The sequence below is a fragment of the Myodes glareolus genome, chromosome 11 (assembly GCF_982192425.1).
Source record: "Myodes glareolus chromosome 11, mMyoGla1.1, whole genome shotgun sequence".
NCBI classification, from domain to species: domain Eukaryota; kingdom Metazoa; phylum Chordata; class Mammalia; order Rodentia; family Cricetidae; genus Myodes; species Myodes glareolus.
In genome coordinates, this window is record NC_142036.1 from 24,898,568 (window position 1) to 24,910,922 (window position 12,355).

The 12,355-nt window shown below is 49.0% G+C and overlaps 1 protein-coding gene across 5 annotated transcripts in view; it reads right to left on the reverse strand.

The window, feature by feature from the left end:
• Nucleotides 1-12,355, reverse strand: part of Rin3 (Ras and Rab interactor 3) — a 109,023-nt gene that overhangs the window by 67,751 nt on the left and 28,917 nt on the right. For all 5 annotated transcript variants that reach the window (XM_085697849.2, XM_048449486.3, XM_048449483.3 and 2 more), the window contains exon 3: nt 1,120-1,237. In XM_085697849.2, the coding sequence (XP_085553975.2) occupies nt 1,120-1,237 (118 nt within the window). The remainder of the gene's footprint in view (nt 1-1,119; nt 1,238-12,355) is intronic.

A 12,355-nucleotide genomic window follows, 5' to 3' on the forward strand; every position in this document is an offset into this window, starting at 1 on the left:
TCAGACTGGTGAGCCTAGGCCAGGACAGGTTCAACCCGAAACGTCTTTACCATTACAAATCCACCTCGGGATCTAGGCGTGGTAGTGTGCACTTATCAGTTTGGCAGTGGAGAGGCTGACGTAGGGGGACTGTGAGTCTGAGGCCAGCTTGGATTAGAGACCCCTAAACAGGTCCCCTCAGCACCACCCCCAGCTCTGGTAGTTCTGTGTAAATCCAGAACTTTTGCCTTTGGAAGTGCTTGCCTCTGTGACTGTTACAAAGGCTCTGGGACAGACATAGGACAGTGATCGTTAGTTTCATTTCTCGGAAGAAAAAGCCTGAGAGGCGACAAGACACACCCTGGATCACCATTTGAGACTGTACCACTATGTCGCTGGAGCCCAGCACCAGACACCTTCTTTCTTCCCCTTTCCTTCCCGTTTGCTATCATCCTTTGTGCTCACACACGGGAGAGAACTCAACCATGGCTACCGGGAAGCAAAGCCAACCAAGTTGCGAGCATAGAAAGTGAAAACAAACAGTGACTTTGCTTAATGTTTTGAAATAGAGCTTTTCTAATTTGACGTCTGGTGACCTGACATTCACTGCGTCGCTGGGTGGGCCTTCAGGTTGCAGTGAACCTTCCTGTCGCTGTTTCATAGGGGCTAGGAGTACAAGCACACACTACCATGTCTGGCAATGTTAACGCTTGAGTGATAAACTGAGTTTGAAACAAGCCCGGTCAAGGAAGGCCTCATCCATATAATGTGGACACAGGAGAGGCACCGACACGTCTCCTCTCAAACGCTTACCCAACCCAAACTACCACCTTGGACCCAACCCTAAAAATGGTTTTCCCCATTCTAGTTTTTTTTTTTAATATTTTTATGGTTTATTTAACTTTATTTTATGTGCATTGGTATGAAGGTGTCAGATCCCCTGCAACTGGATCTTAAGACAGTTGTGAGCTGCCATGTGGGTGCTGGGAATTGAACCCGCGTCCTCTGGAAGAGCAGTCAGTGCTCTTAACCCCTGAGGCATTTCTCCACCCACCCCTCCATTCTAGTTTTAAGGAGGGTTTGTGGCTAGCAGGTTCTGCTGCTGCCGCTTGGAGGGAGGAAGGTGAGGTGAGAACTTACCAGATTTTTCTTCTTTGATGGGGTATTCCAGGACCTCAGTGGAGCTGTCCTTCAGGGAAGGAAAGTGGACACACAGCACCAGGCGTTTCAGGCTGCTGTCTCGGCACACGAGGAACATCTGAAATGGCAGAAGCGGAGGCTCAGCGAATCGGCAGCTTTGGTGGAAGCAAGAGGAACAGAAGTAGGGTGGAAATCATCCAAGAGCACCTGAACGAACTTGAAAGGGAAGTGGTCACACATCTCTTGAGAAAAGTGAACCTGACCCACACCCAAATTGGAGGTCCTTGGGTCTCAGTTTCTCCACTGCTGATGCATGGATGGGGGTGGGGTTTTGTATGAGGGTGGTCCAGGATCCAGGCTCAGAAAAGCCCTGGTAGTTGGGAGTTGGTTGAATTTCACCTCATTCTCTAGCGCCCAGCTTTTTGTGGGGAAGGGTGGGGTGGAGGTGGGGAATGTCTGTTGGAAACAATCCTAAGTATCAGAAAAGTTATACTTTTTTCCTTTTGCAAAAACAAAAATAGCAGCCAGGTGGTGGTGGTGGCGCATGCTTTTAATCCCAGCACTTGGGAGGCAGAGGCAGACAAATGCCTGTGGGTTCAAAGTCAGCATGGTCTACAGAGCGAGCTCCAAGATAACTAGGACTATCAGAGAAACCTGTCCTAAAATATAGATAGATAGATAGATAGACAGACAGACAGACAGAGCAATAATGCTTTGTTTGGACTTTATGGTCCTAGAGATTGAACACAGGGAAGCAGCAAGGCCCTTCCACTAAGTTCCAGCCCCAACCCTCTTTCCATTTTGCTTTGAGACAAGGTCTCACTAAGTTGCTTGGGCTGGATTTGAACACACTCTTTAGCCCACATGGGCCTTGCTCGAACTTTTAATCCTCCTGAATAGCTGGGATCACACACCTTTGCTATCAGTCCCTGGTAAAAATAGCAACCAGTTAACTTGAAACTCTCTGTGGCAGGAACTGTCAGGGTACATCATATATTCACTGGCTTAATTTTCTCTGTCACCACAGGGTGTGAGTTTTGTTATTGCCCCCATTTTACAGGTGAGAAATGAAGAGACCCTGACCATCACTGCCCGCTATTCTGGGAGGGTGTAGTGACTCAGTAAATGCCTGCCTGGACCACAGGGTGAACTCAGGAAGGTTGACCTGGTCAGGACATTGTAAAACAACAGTGTATATCAACAGAGAGGCCTCACTGTATAATATATATATATATATACATATATATGTGTATCATATGTATGTATATATATCATACGTATATAATATGTATACACACACATATATACATATATATACACACATATATATGCACACATATGCACACACACACACACACACACACACACACACACACACACACACAAACTTAGTCATGTCTTCCTGGCTGTGAGAGGCTAAATGGGATCCAGTCTCAGGATACTCAGGACCTTCACCATGCAATGGCTCCCTTAACCTGAAGTGAAGTTCTTTGAGGCTTTCTTCTACTGCAGATCCCTTCTGAGCTGACAGAACCAACAGACAACCCTCTGGACCAGGGGACAAGTATGTCTGTGCTCTACTGAGGCAGTACTGCCTGACCGCGGACACCACGGACACAGAACGGGCACCATCTATTCATATAGGCTGTACGACTTCTGACCATGCGGTGGCTCCACTCCATGTGGTCCCCAGAGGCAGTGGCCTCCCAGGTGCAGTCACAATGAAAGGCCTCTCCTGTGTTACAAACTGTTGCTTAATAAAGTCCTTCTCAGGCTCAGTTGGCCCTTCCCTCCCAGGTGACGCCTTCTGGAACATTCCCAGCCTCCTTGAACACACTGTCAAAGAAAGGGAAGCACTCAGTCAGTGTTCCCATTCCCTCCATCCCGACTCTGCTCCTGGACTCTGTCTCCTGGGCTGAGGTCCCAAATAGCTCAGCTAGAATTCCCAAGACCAGGAGTGTGGCCAAGCTGTTGAGGGCTGGCTGAGGAGCAAGGACACTAGGACATCCCCAAGTGTGAGGACATGACCTCAAGTGTGGGAAGCGCTGGAGAAGACCTCTCCTTAGCCTCCAAATTCTGCTGCCACGACTACTGGATACTAATCCCACCACGACACTGCCAGATCATCTTAGGCATGTGTGCAGCGCTGTTAATAAACTACACAGTGAGCTCACTGCTTCTGATTCACAGCAGCCGAAACGTACATCTCCCCAGTTGGTGCCAAGCTGGAATTTGCATCTTCTCATACTAAATCTACAAGGGGTGTGGTTATGAGGAAGCGGAGGTAAGAAGAGTCAGGTAATGCTTAAGACGGCACAGGAGATGCTAGAGATGGGTTTTAAATTCAGTCCCTTGACTCTAGGTCCCAGGCATGACCTTCCCATATCTCACCAGGCTCTTAAAAAATTCCTTCTTCACGAGCATGCATGGCCCTCCTGGAAGTTAGCTGCAGTGGGAAGTCGGTGTGTGTGTGTGTGTGTGTGTGTGTGTGTATGTGTGTCAGTCTCTCTCTTCTGGGCAGGGTGGAGAAAGCATGGGAACCAGAAGCAGAAGTGGAGAGAAGGGAAGAGGAGTTGCTAGTCTGCTTGTTTCTAGATGTTTCTAGATGTTCCTGTTAGACCTCACTCCCTGCCCAGAGACAATAGCTGAGACACTGAACTTTAACTGCCCCAAAGATGTCCTTCGAATATGAAGTCACTTTGTTTCTTTGACAGAGGTTCAAGGTCAATCCGCCTCCTTGTCCACAGATCCCTGGGAACCAGCGGGGCTGGAGGAAATACGTGTGAATGAGTGAATGAGTGGGTGTGGTACAATAGGAAATACAGCTGGTCTTTGTTTCCAGTTCTTGGTGCAGAGCTTCAAAACCCTGGGAACTTCCTGAGGCAGGGGCATCTGTCGTTTGTAAGGACCTTTTCCGACCAGGCATGTGGTTATGCTAACAGGAGGCTCTTAGGCCCTTGGTTTCAGAGAGGGACTGAAAAAGGATCCTAGCCTGGACCTGGGGGAGGTGAGCAGGGTTGTCTGTGACTTCATTCCTGCCCAGGCAATGCGACCTCAGTAGAATGTTGTCGGCTAGCACATGTCTGGAATTCTGCTGTTTCGGTCCACCTAAGCATCTCTGAACTAGAAAAGTGACAAGGTGGGCAGGAGGCACCTTGTAGCAAGAGAACCAGGCAGGCCTGATTCCAAAAGCTGCAGCCCTTAGGTTTCAGCTCTGAGTGGAGAGAAGCCAGAGTGAGCAACGTGGGAATGCACGTGGTAGGGGCAGGCACTGAGGACTTCTGCTGATTCCTGGATGCTCATCAGGGTGACAAGTCGCAGAGCCGTTCACCCTCCTGCCCACACTGCCAAGGTGTCTTCTCCAGAGTCACCTGAATTTCCCTGATTAACCAGGCTACCAGCAGACCCTGCTGGTCCTAGAGTCCTCACCTACCTGACCTCCTGATATCTGGGTCATCTGTCTGGTTTCTCAGTCCCCTTTTCTCCTTTCATCACCTCCCTCAACACAATCCATAGAAACCCTTAGACAGCAGAATGGCTTTGCTCAAACTGTAAGCCCCTGAGCAACGTGCCACAAAGGGTGTAGGTACACAGGTCTTTCCCCTTTTTGTTCCTGGCGATTTGCAGGGCTTGACCTCTGGCTCCCTGGCTCTTCTGCTCTTGCACTGGCCTGAGGGTTTAACTTAGAAAGAACTTGGCCCTCTTTTGTTATGGTAATTTCACCTGTAAACAAGGTTCCAGCACCGGGCCCTTATACGCCTGCCATGCCTGCCTGCCTGCCACGCCTGCCTCCTGCAGCTGCTTCTGGCCTTGGGCGCCTGGCACCTGTCATCCTCTTCCACTGCTCTTGATGGGAGGGGGCTTTGCCCTTTTGCCCCCTTGCCCACTAGTATAAATACCCGACTTGAATTTAATAAAGTTGCCATTTACTCTTTGGTGAATGAGCAGGTATCCTTGTGCCTATGTGTTTCAACCTTTAGGATATTAATCCATTCTCGTGGACTCGGTTCGGGAAAGCGTGCGCCTGTTCCGAGGTCTGGGTGTTCACAGAAAAGTGTGGGCAACAAAAGGGGCTTAACATCTGAACAGTTAGGATTCCTCCAGCTGAACTCTGAACTAGACGATGGTGAGAGCCCTGGGCGCTGAGTCTGGAGAGCTGTATTCTTCTAAATTCTGACGCAGAACTGCTCTGGGTTGGCGGGGGGTGGGGGTGGGGTGGGGGAGTGTCACTCTCCGAGCTGGCTTTGTAGGAAAGGAAACAATGAAGGATTCCAAGCTTTCTTGTAGAAAATGCTCTTCTTGGTCCAGTACCTTGGGGGCCTTCCCAGCATGACTCCAAGGCAAGGCTATAAGAGAATTCATTTTGTGATGAACTGAGCCAGTCTCTGAGGCTGGTGCAGACGACTCAGGATCCTTCCCTGTCTGTCTTGGCCAGTATGGAGTACCTTTGTTGTTTAGTTTTTTGATACAGTGTCTTGCTAGGTAGTCCAAGCGGGACTGAAGCATGCTATGGAGTCCAGCATAATGTCGAACTTGCAGCGATTCTCCTGCCTCAGGAGAATCCTCCTGAGCGCTGAGGTTTGCAGACATGTACAACCATAGATCATACCCTGCTAGGATGTCTGATTTTTTTTTGTTTGTATTTGTTTTTGTTTTTGTTTTTGCAACAGGGTATGGTGGCCTTGAACTCACAGGGATTCACCTGCCTCGCCTCTGTCTCCCAAGTGCTGGGATAGGATAAGATGGGTTTTTGAACAGACCAATGTTTTTAGAATTCCTGGGATGGAAAAGACTCAGGCAAAGAAGTATATACAGCCACAGCAATCCCCTCAAACAAATAACACCTCAAATCTAGACACACTCTAAAAATGGCTGTGTTTTCATATTTCGTGTTGGACCAGAGCTGTTTGCAGCTGGAGAACTTTCCCATCATGCCTATGAGGATGCATCTAGTTTGGTCAAGGCAAAAACTGCAGGGCTAGATGGGCAGCCCAGTGGCCATCCTGGGCTCCTGTGGCTGTGACAGTTCTCCTGCAGCCACGGTCCTTTCACCCCAGGCTCCCACCCCAAGAGAGCTGGGCAGTGCACACAGAAGATCGGAGACTTCGGAATGGTGGACGGAAGGACACACTGACCAAGATTCGCCTATGAGACATGGGGAAACTGCAGCTCTTCTTCACTCCCCTGACCTACAACATGGCCAAGGCAAGGCCCAGGCAGCATTTCTCAAGGCTGGCCAGAGCTCAGTCACCTTGGGAGCTTCTGAAGTGTGCCAACAGCTTCTCTTTCAGAGAGGAGAAACACGTCTTGGTGCCAATGGATGGATTAGCTTCTCAAGCATTGAAGGGAGAGATCCAAATGTCCCAGCTCCACACAGAGTGCCTCCACTCTGGCCCTCCAGGTCTGAGGATGTTAGACGGAAGAATCCTAGCTTTTTAAGCCGAGTCAAAGGACTAAGCATTTGGTCTGGAGGCTGAGGCTGTAATGTTTTGGGCCTCTGAAGGCAGCCAGTGATGGAATCAAGCGAGGTGCCTCAACTGGAAGCCAAACTCAGGTCACACGTTCCCCTTGCAGGGTTGTTTTCGAAGCGTGGATGCAGAGCGTGGCCCTGATCACATGGCTGCCACAAGGATGAGAGAGGGACCAGCGCTGAGTCTCCCCACCATTGTCAATGCCACCTCTCTCCCGCCTCAGCCTCATCCCATGCAGAGGGAAATAGAACTTCTCTTTATTACCAAAGAAACTTGTCGGAATGGAACTGGCACTCTTGTGAGTCTGTCAGTCTGTCTGACAACACACATTCCCACAGCGCTTAAGGTAACCCCTCACCACCACAGAGACTTCCCTCATTGAAGACTATCTGTTGGGGGCTAGTGAGATAGCTCAGCAGGGAAACACACTTGCCACCGAACCTGATGACCTGAGCTCAATCCTCAAAACCCACACGGTGGAAGGAGAAAACCAATTCCCACAAGCTGTCTTCTGATCTCCACACTCCCACAGTGGCCTGTGAGCTTTGCCCCTATAAACAGATAAATAAATGACAATTGTCTTTCAACCTGGAAATGATGACAACTCAGTAGTATAGATCCAGGTCACACGCAGACCTTGGCTTCTAGGAGACATAGGATGTGGCTGGTGCCTGGGCTGAGGTAGAGCACACAAGATAACAGCATCTTGTATGACCAGAAAACAATTAAGTGCTCCAAACAGAATGCAGGTAAGAACACCTGTATTCATTGTTGCGAAGTGCTGGGGTCAAAGGGACACAGGAGCCATGTCCTTGTTTACTTTCTATCGCCGTGACAAACACCATGACCTAAAGTATCTTGGGGAGGAAAAGTTATGTCTTCTTATCGCCCATGGTCCATTATTGAGGGAAGTCATGGAACTCGAGGTTGGGACCTGGATACAGGAGTCAAAGCAGAAACCATAGAGTAATACTGATTTCAAGTTTGCCCTGCTTGCTGTCTTATATAACCTAGGGCCACCTGCCTAGAGGTGGCACTGCCCTGGTCTAGGCCCTCCCATAGTTGTCATTAACCAAGAAAATGCCCCCATTGACTTGCCTACAGGTTAATCTGATGCAGCAGTTTTCTCAACTAGGGAAAGGAATTTCCTTAGATGATCCTAGATGTGTCAAGCTGATAAAACCTAACCATCATAATCCACCTGAGAAACTTCTGTGGACAGCTTTCCACAAAAGTTGTATATTAGGGTCTTAGGAAATAGTTTATTGAGTAAAGCGCTTGCCTTGCAAGCATTAGGAACTGAGTTTGAGCCTCAGAACCCATGTACAAGATCCTGTGTGGCTGGGTGGTGGCGGCGTATACCTTTAATTCCAGCACTCGGGAGGCAGAGGTAGGCGGATCTCTGTGAGTTCGAAGCCAGCCTGGTCTACAAGAGCTAGTTCCAAGATAGACTCCAAAGCTACAGAGAAACTCTGTTTCAAGCAAACCAAAACAAGCAAGCAAGCAAGCAAGCAAACAAGCAAACAAAGGCCCAATGTGGTGGCACACACCTGTAATTCCAGCACTGAGGAGGCAGACACAGGTGGAGGATTCCTGGGGCTCACTGGCCAGTTCGCCTTGCCTTCTGAATGAAGGTACAATGAGACCAGGTTCTATGAGACTGTCTCATTAAACAAACAAATAAAAAAAAAAACAGCCTATAAAAACAACACTTGGGGTTGACCTTCGGCCTCCATAGCAGGGGTCCAAATACAAGATTGCAAATTAGTTTGTACCCAAAATATAAAGCTAGTCTCAGGGTTATATATTGATGGATGTGATTAAGCAGACAAGGGGGAAGAGATGAATCTTATGCAGAACTCCAGTGTTTCTGGAGCCCTGTCACCCAGGAGGCAGGGTGTAATGTCCCTCCTTACAGCAGTATGACTTTCCTTCCAAAGAGTAGTAGGGAAGAGGAGGAAAAGAACGAGGATGAGGGAGAGAGATGTCACAACTGGCAGTGGGCAAACAAGGCCAACACCACTGGGACAAGCTGCATTGTGATTTGGTACCTGTTGTGGTTCGAATCATGTGTTCGAGCAGAGTCAGGTATTGAAGACTTGAAGCCAAAGTCTCTATCTTAGAGTGCTAATTCAGAGGCTCTGGAAACCTTGGGAGGTGTGGCTTGGCTACAGGAAATAGGTCAATTGGGGGAGGGTCCCTGTATAGCCCTGGCTCCTTTCTGTTTGGCTGTGTGTGTTCTATCCACCATGAAGTGATAGACTTTGGTCTATTACTTCCTGTCCACCTTGAGGTGATTGGCTTTACTCTATCACGTCCTGTCCACCATGAGGTGATTGGCTTTACTCTGTCACTTCCTGTCCACCTTGAGGTGATGGGCTTTGCTCTGTCACTTCCTGTCCACCATGAGGTGATAGGCTTTGGTCTATTACTTCCTGTCCACCATGAGGTGATAGGCTTTGGTCTATTACTTCCTGTCCACCATGAGGTGATAGGCTTTGGTCTATTACTTCCTGTCCACCATGAGGTGATGGGCTTTGCTCTGTTACTTTCTGTCCACCTTGAGGTGATAGGCTTTGGTCTATTACTTCCTGCCTACCATGAGGTGATTGACTTTTCTCTGTTGCTTCCTGTCCACCATGAGGTGATGGGCTTTGCTCTGTTACTTCCTGTCCACCATGAGGTGATTGGCTTTGGTCTATCACTTCCTGTGCACCATGAGGTGATGGGCTTTGCTCTGTTGCTTCCTGTCCACCATGAGGTGATGGCTTTGGTCCATTACTTTCTTTCCACCTTGAGTTGATAGGCTTTGCTTGTCACTTCCTGTCTACTATGAGGTGATGGGTTTTGCTCTGCTACTTCCTGTCCACCATGAATTGATAGGCTTTTCTCTGTCACTTCCTGTCTACCATGAGATAATGGACTTTGCTCGTTACTTCCTGTCCACCATGGGGAGATAGGCTTTGCTCTGTTACTTCCTGTCTACCGAGGGGTACTGGGCTGATGCCCTGGCTTTCTGTCATGTCATTCATCATCACTTCAGGTCCATGGCCATGCTAACCAAATGCAAACTGAGATCTCTCAAACCATGAGACCATGCAAATCCTTCATCTTTTAAACTGTTTCTCTCAGGAATCCATCACAACAGTAAAAATGACTAACACAGAACCTTTGAAAGATGGGCTGGCCCTGGCTTTGCCTCTGTTCCTTCACTGAGACTTGTCAACCCATGGCTAACCACTAGACAAACTCCAATAGAGGACATTCTGCTAAGTCCTCAACCCGTCTTCCTCAAATCTGTCTAACAAACTGTCCCCACCAAGAGAAGTCAAAGGAGGTATCATGACTGTATGGTATATGTGACCTGGAGAGGGTCCTGGGACAGACAGAGGACATCAGGTAGGACCAAGTCCAGGCTTTAGCTGACACGAATGTGCCAGAACCAGTACAGTAACTGTGGCAAGTGTTGGTTGGCTGCTGTCAGTGGGGGAGCTTGCGTGTGGGTGGGCACAGGGCATGCTCTGTTCTCAGGGTACAGGGCACTCTCTGTTCTATGCTTGCAACTTTTCCATAACTCTAAAACCATTCTAGCTAAAATAACAAACCAGCCTGAGTGCAGAACAAATAAAGGCAACTTTCTAATTGCCCTCTTGCTGGATACATATAAATTTTTTTTCCTTTTAAAAAGGGGGCCACAGTGTTCCCAACTCCTTATCAGAGAAGAGGCTGGGAGTAGAGGCAGGTTCTGGGGAAGAAGTAGATGTGGTCAAGGTCACACAGACACTGGGGACAAGAGGGTAGGCTCCAGGCATGACAAAGACTGCCTCTCACAATGCTTCAGGAGGTAGACCCAGGAGATCTCTGGGTATCTTACGGTACAGGGACCACCCATAGTGTCTGTGTTTTTCAAAATAATGACATCACCACACTGGTTCTGTGGGAACCACAGTGTGCAGCAAAGGGCTTTTCCAGAATCTTTGAAGATTACACCATGAGCCTCTCTTTCCTTTTTCTTTGGAAGAGAGTCTTACACTGTGGTCCAGGCTGGCCTGGAACTCACTGAGCTATATTCCCCAGCTCCACATTTCCTAGCTGTGTGACTTTAGACAAACGACTCAACATCTCTGCACCTCAACTTCCTCATCTGGAGAGGGGGATGCTGATTACACCTAGATGACAGAAATGACTGCAGGGACCAAATAATATCGGCAAGTGGCTATCCTAGCTTAAGTAAGTATGCTCTGGGTCGTTGGCTCAACAATAATAAAATAACTTGGTAATCATCTCTCAGAACATATCCTTGTCCTTAGCTAACACACCTGAATCTCTATACAACCTGCTCACATCCTCCTCTGCTCTCTAAACCAGCCCAGGACCATTTGCCATCTCTGAGTCAGGTCAGTGCTGTGTAAACGGGAGTTACACTGCATCACTTAGAGTCTACGCTGCTCACTGCAGAGGCAACTGTCCCTCAAACATTTTCCACCCGTGGTTAATGTGCAGATGCAGTACGGTGACACAGGGATGGCTGTGTTTGGTTCTTGCCTGTTTCTCCTTTGCTGGTCTAAGCCCCACTCTGCCTCAGGTAGTTCTACCTGGACTTGGCTCCACCACTCACTGGCCTCGTAACCTGACGCCGGTGACCTCACTTCCCAGGGCCAGCAGTCTTGCTGCCTGCTCAACACTGAGCCATCCCTAGATTCCTAGATTCCAGCTCTGTTTCCTGCATCCAGCTCCACATCTCTTTACCTCAGGGCTGCTCCTGGCAGAGGATTGTTCTCACAGAACAGGCCGAGAGAGAGGGCTGGAAAATGAACTGTCAAACCCCTATAATAGTGATGGATTGATGAACAGCACCAAGCTCCCCGACCATCAGGTGACAGAGCCCTGGGGTATGTGCTCCACACTGCCTTCCAGCAGGATTCAGTTAGTGTCTATCACCTCTGCGGACCTCTTTCGCTTTCTGCAGCTTCTTGAGGACTCTTTTCAGGACACCAGTGGCTCTAAAAGGCTGGTGCTGAGGAAACAGCTCAGGCCTCCTGAGGGCTCCTGAAATACGATAAAAGCAGAGCCTGCCTGACAACAAGATGGCATCTGGACAGCACAGGGACAATGCTCCCAAACAACCCAAACAGAACCTGAGGGACTGGGAAGATACCAAGCTTTTGTGCTTCTGGAAGAAAGGATCGTACAGGGGAATAGGGGTGCTTGCTAAACACAGCATTGACATCACCAGTAAGCCTAACTCCAGCCAGTTTGTGGTATGACCCCTATCAGTATTCTTCCAGGGGCTGGGGGTGGGGTGGGGTGGGTCTGTTCCTTACTACTCAGTGACTAGACCCACCTTTACACACCCTGGACACACCCTTCCCGATGGCCAGCTTGAATGATAAATGTCCCCCCCCCACAGTGTCCAGCATTTGAACGCTTGGTCCCCAGTTAGCGACATGGTTTGGGTAAGCTCAAGAGGCATGGCCATGCTGGAGGAGGTGTGCCAATGGGGTGGGCTTTGAGAGTAAAGGTCTTCCCTAGTCTTGCTTGATCTTTCTGCTCCTGTGCTTGTGGGTAAGACGTTCACTCTTAGCTGGCTACTGCAGTCACCAAGCCTCCTGCCACTTCTCCATGCCAGACTCATTCCTCTGGGACCGTGAGCCCAAATAAACTCTTCCTTTTGAAGAGTGCCCGGGACACAGTGCTTGTCACAGCAATGGAAAAGGGATGAATAATACACCAGCCACGGTTTGCTCCTTGACCCGCCCGTAAGC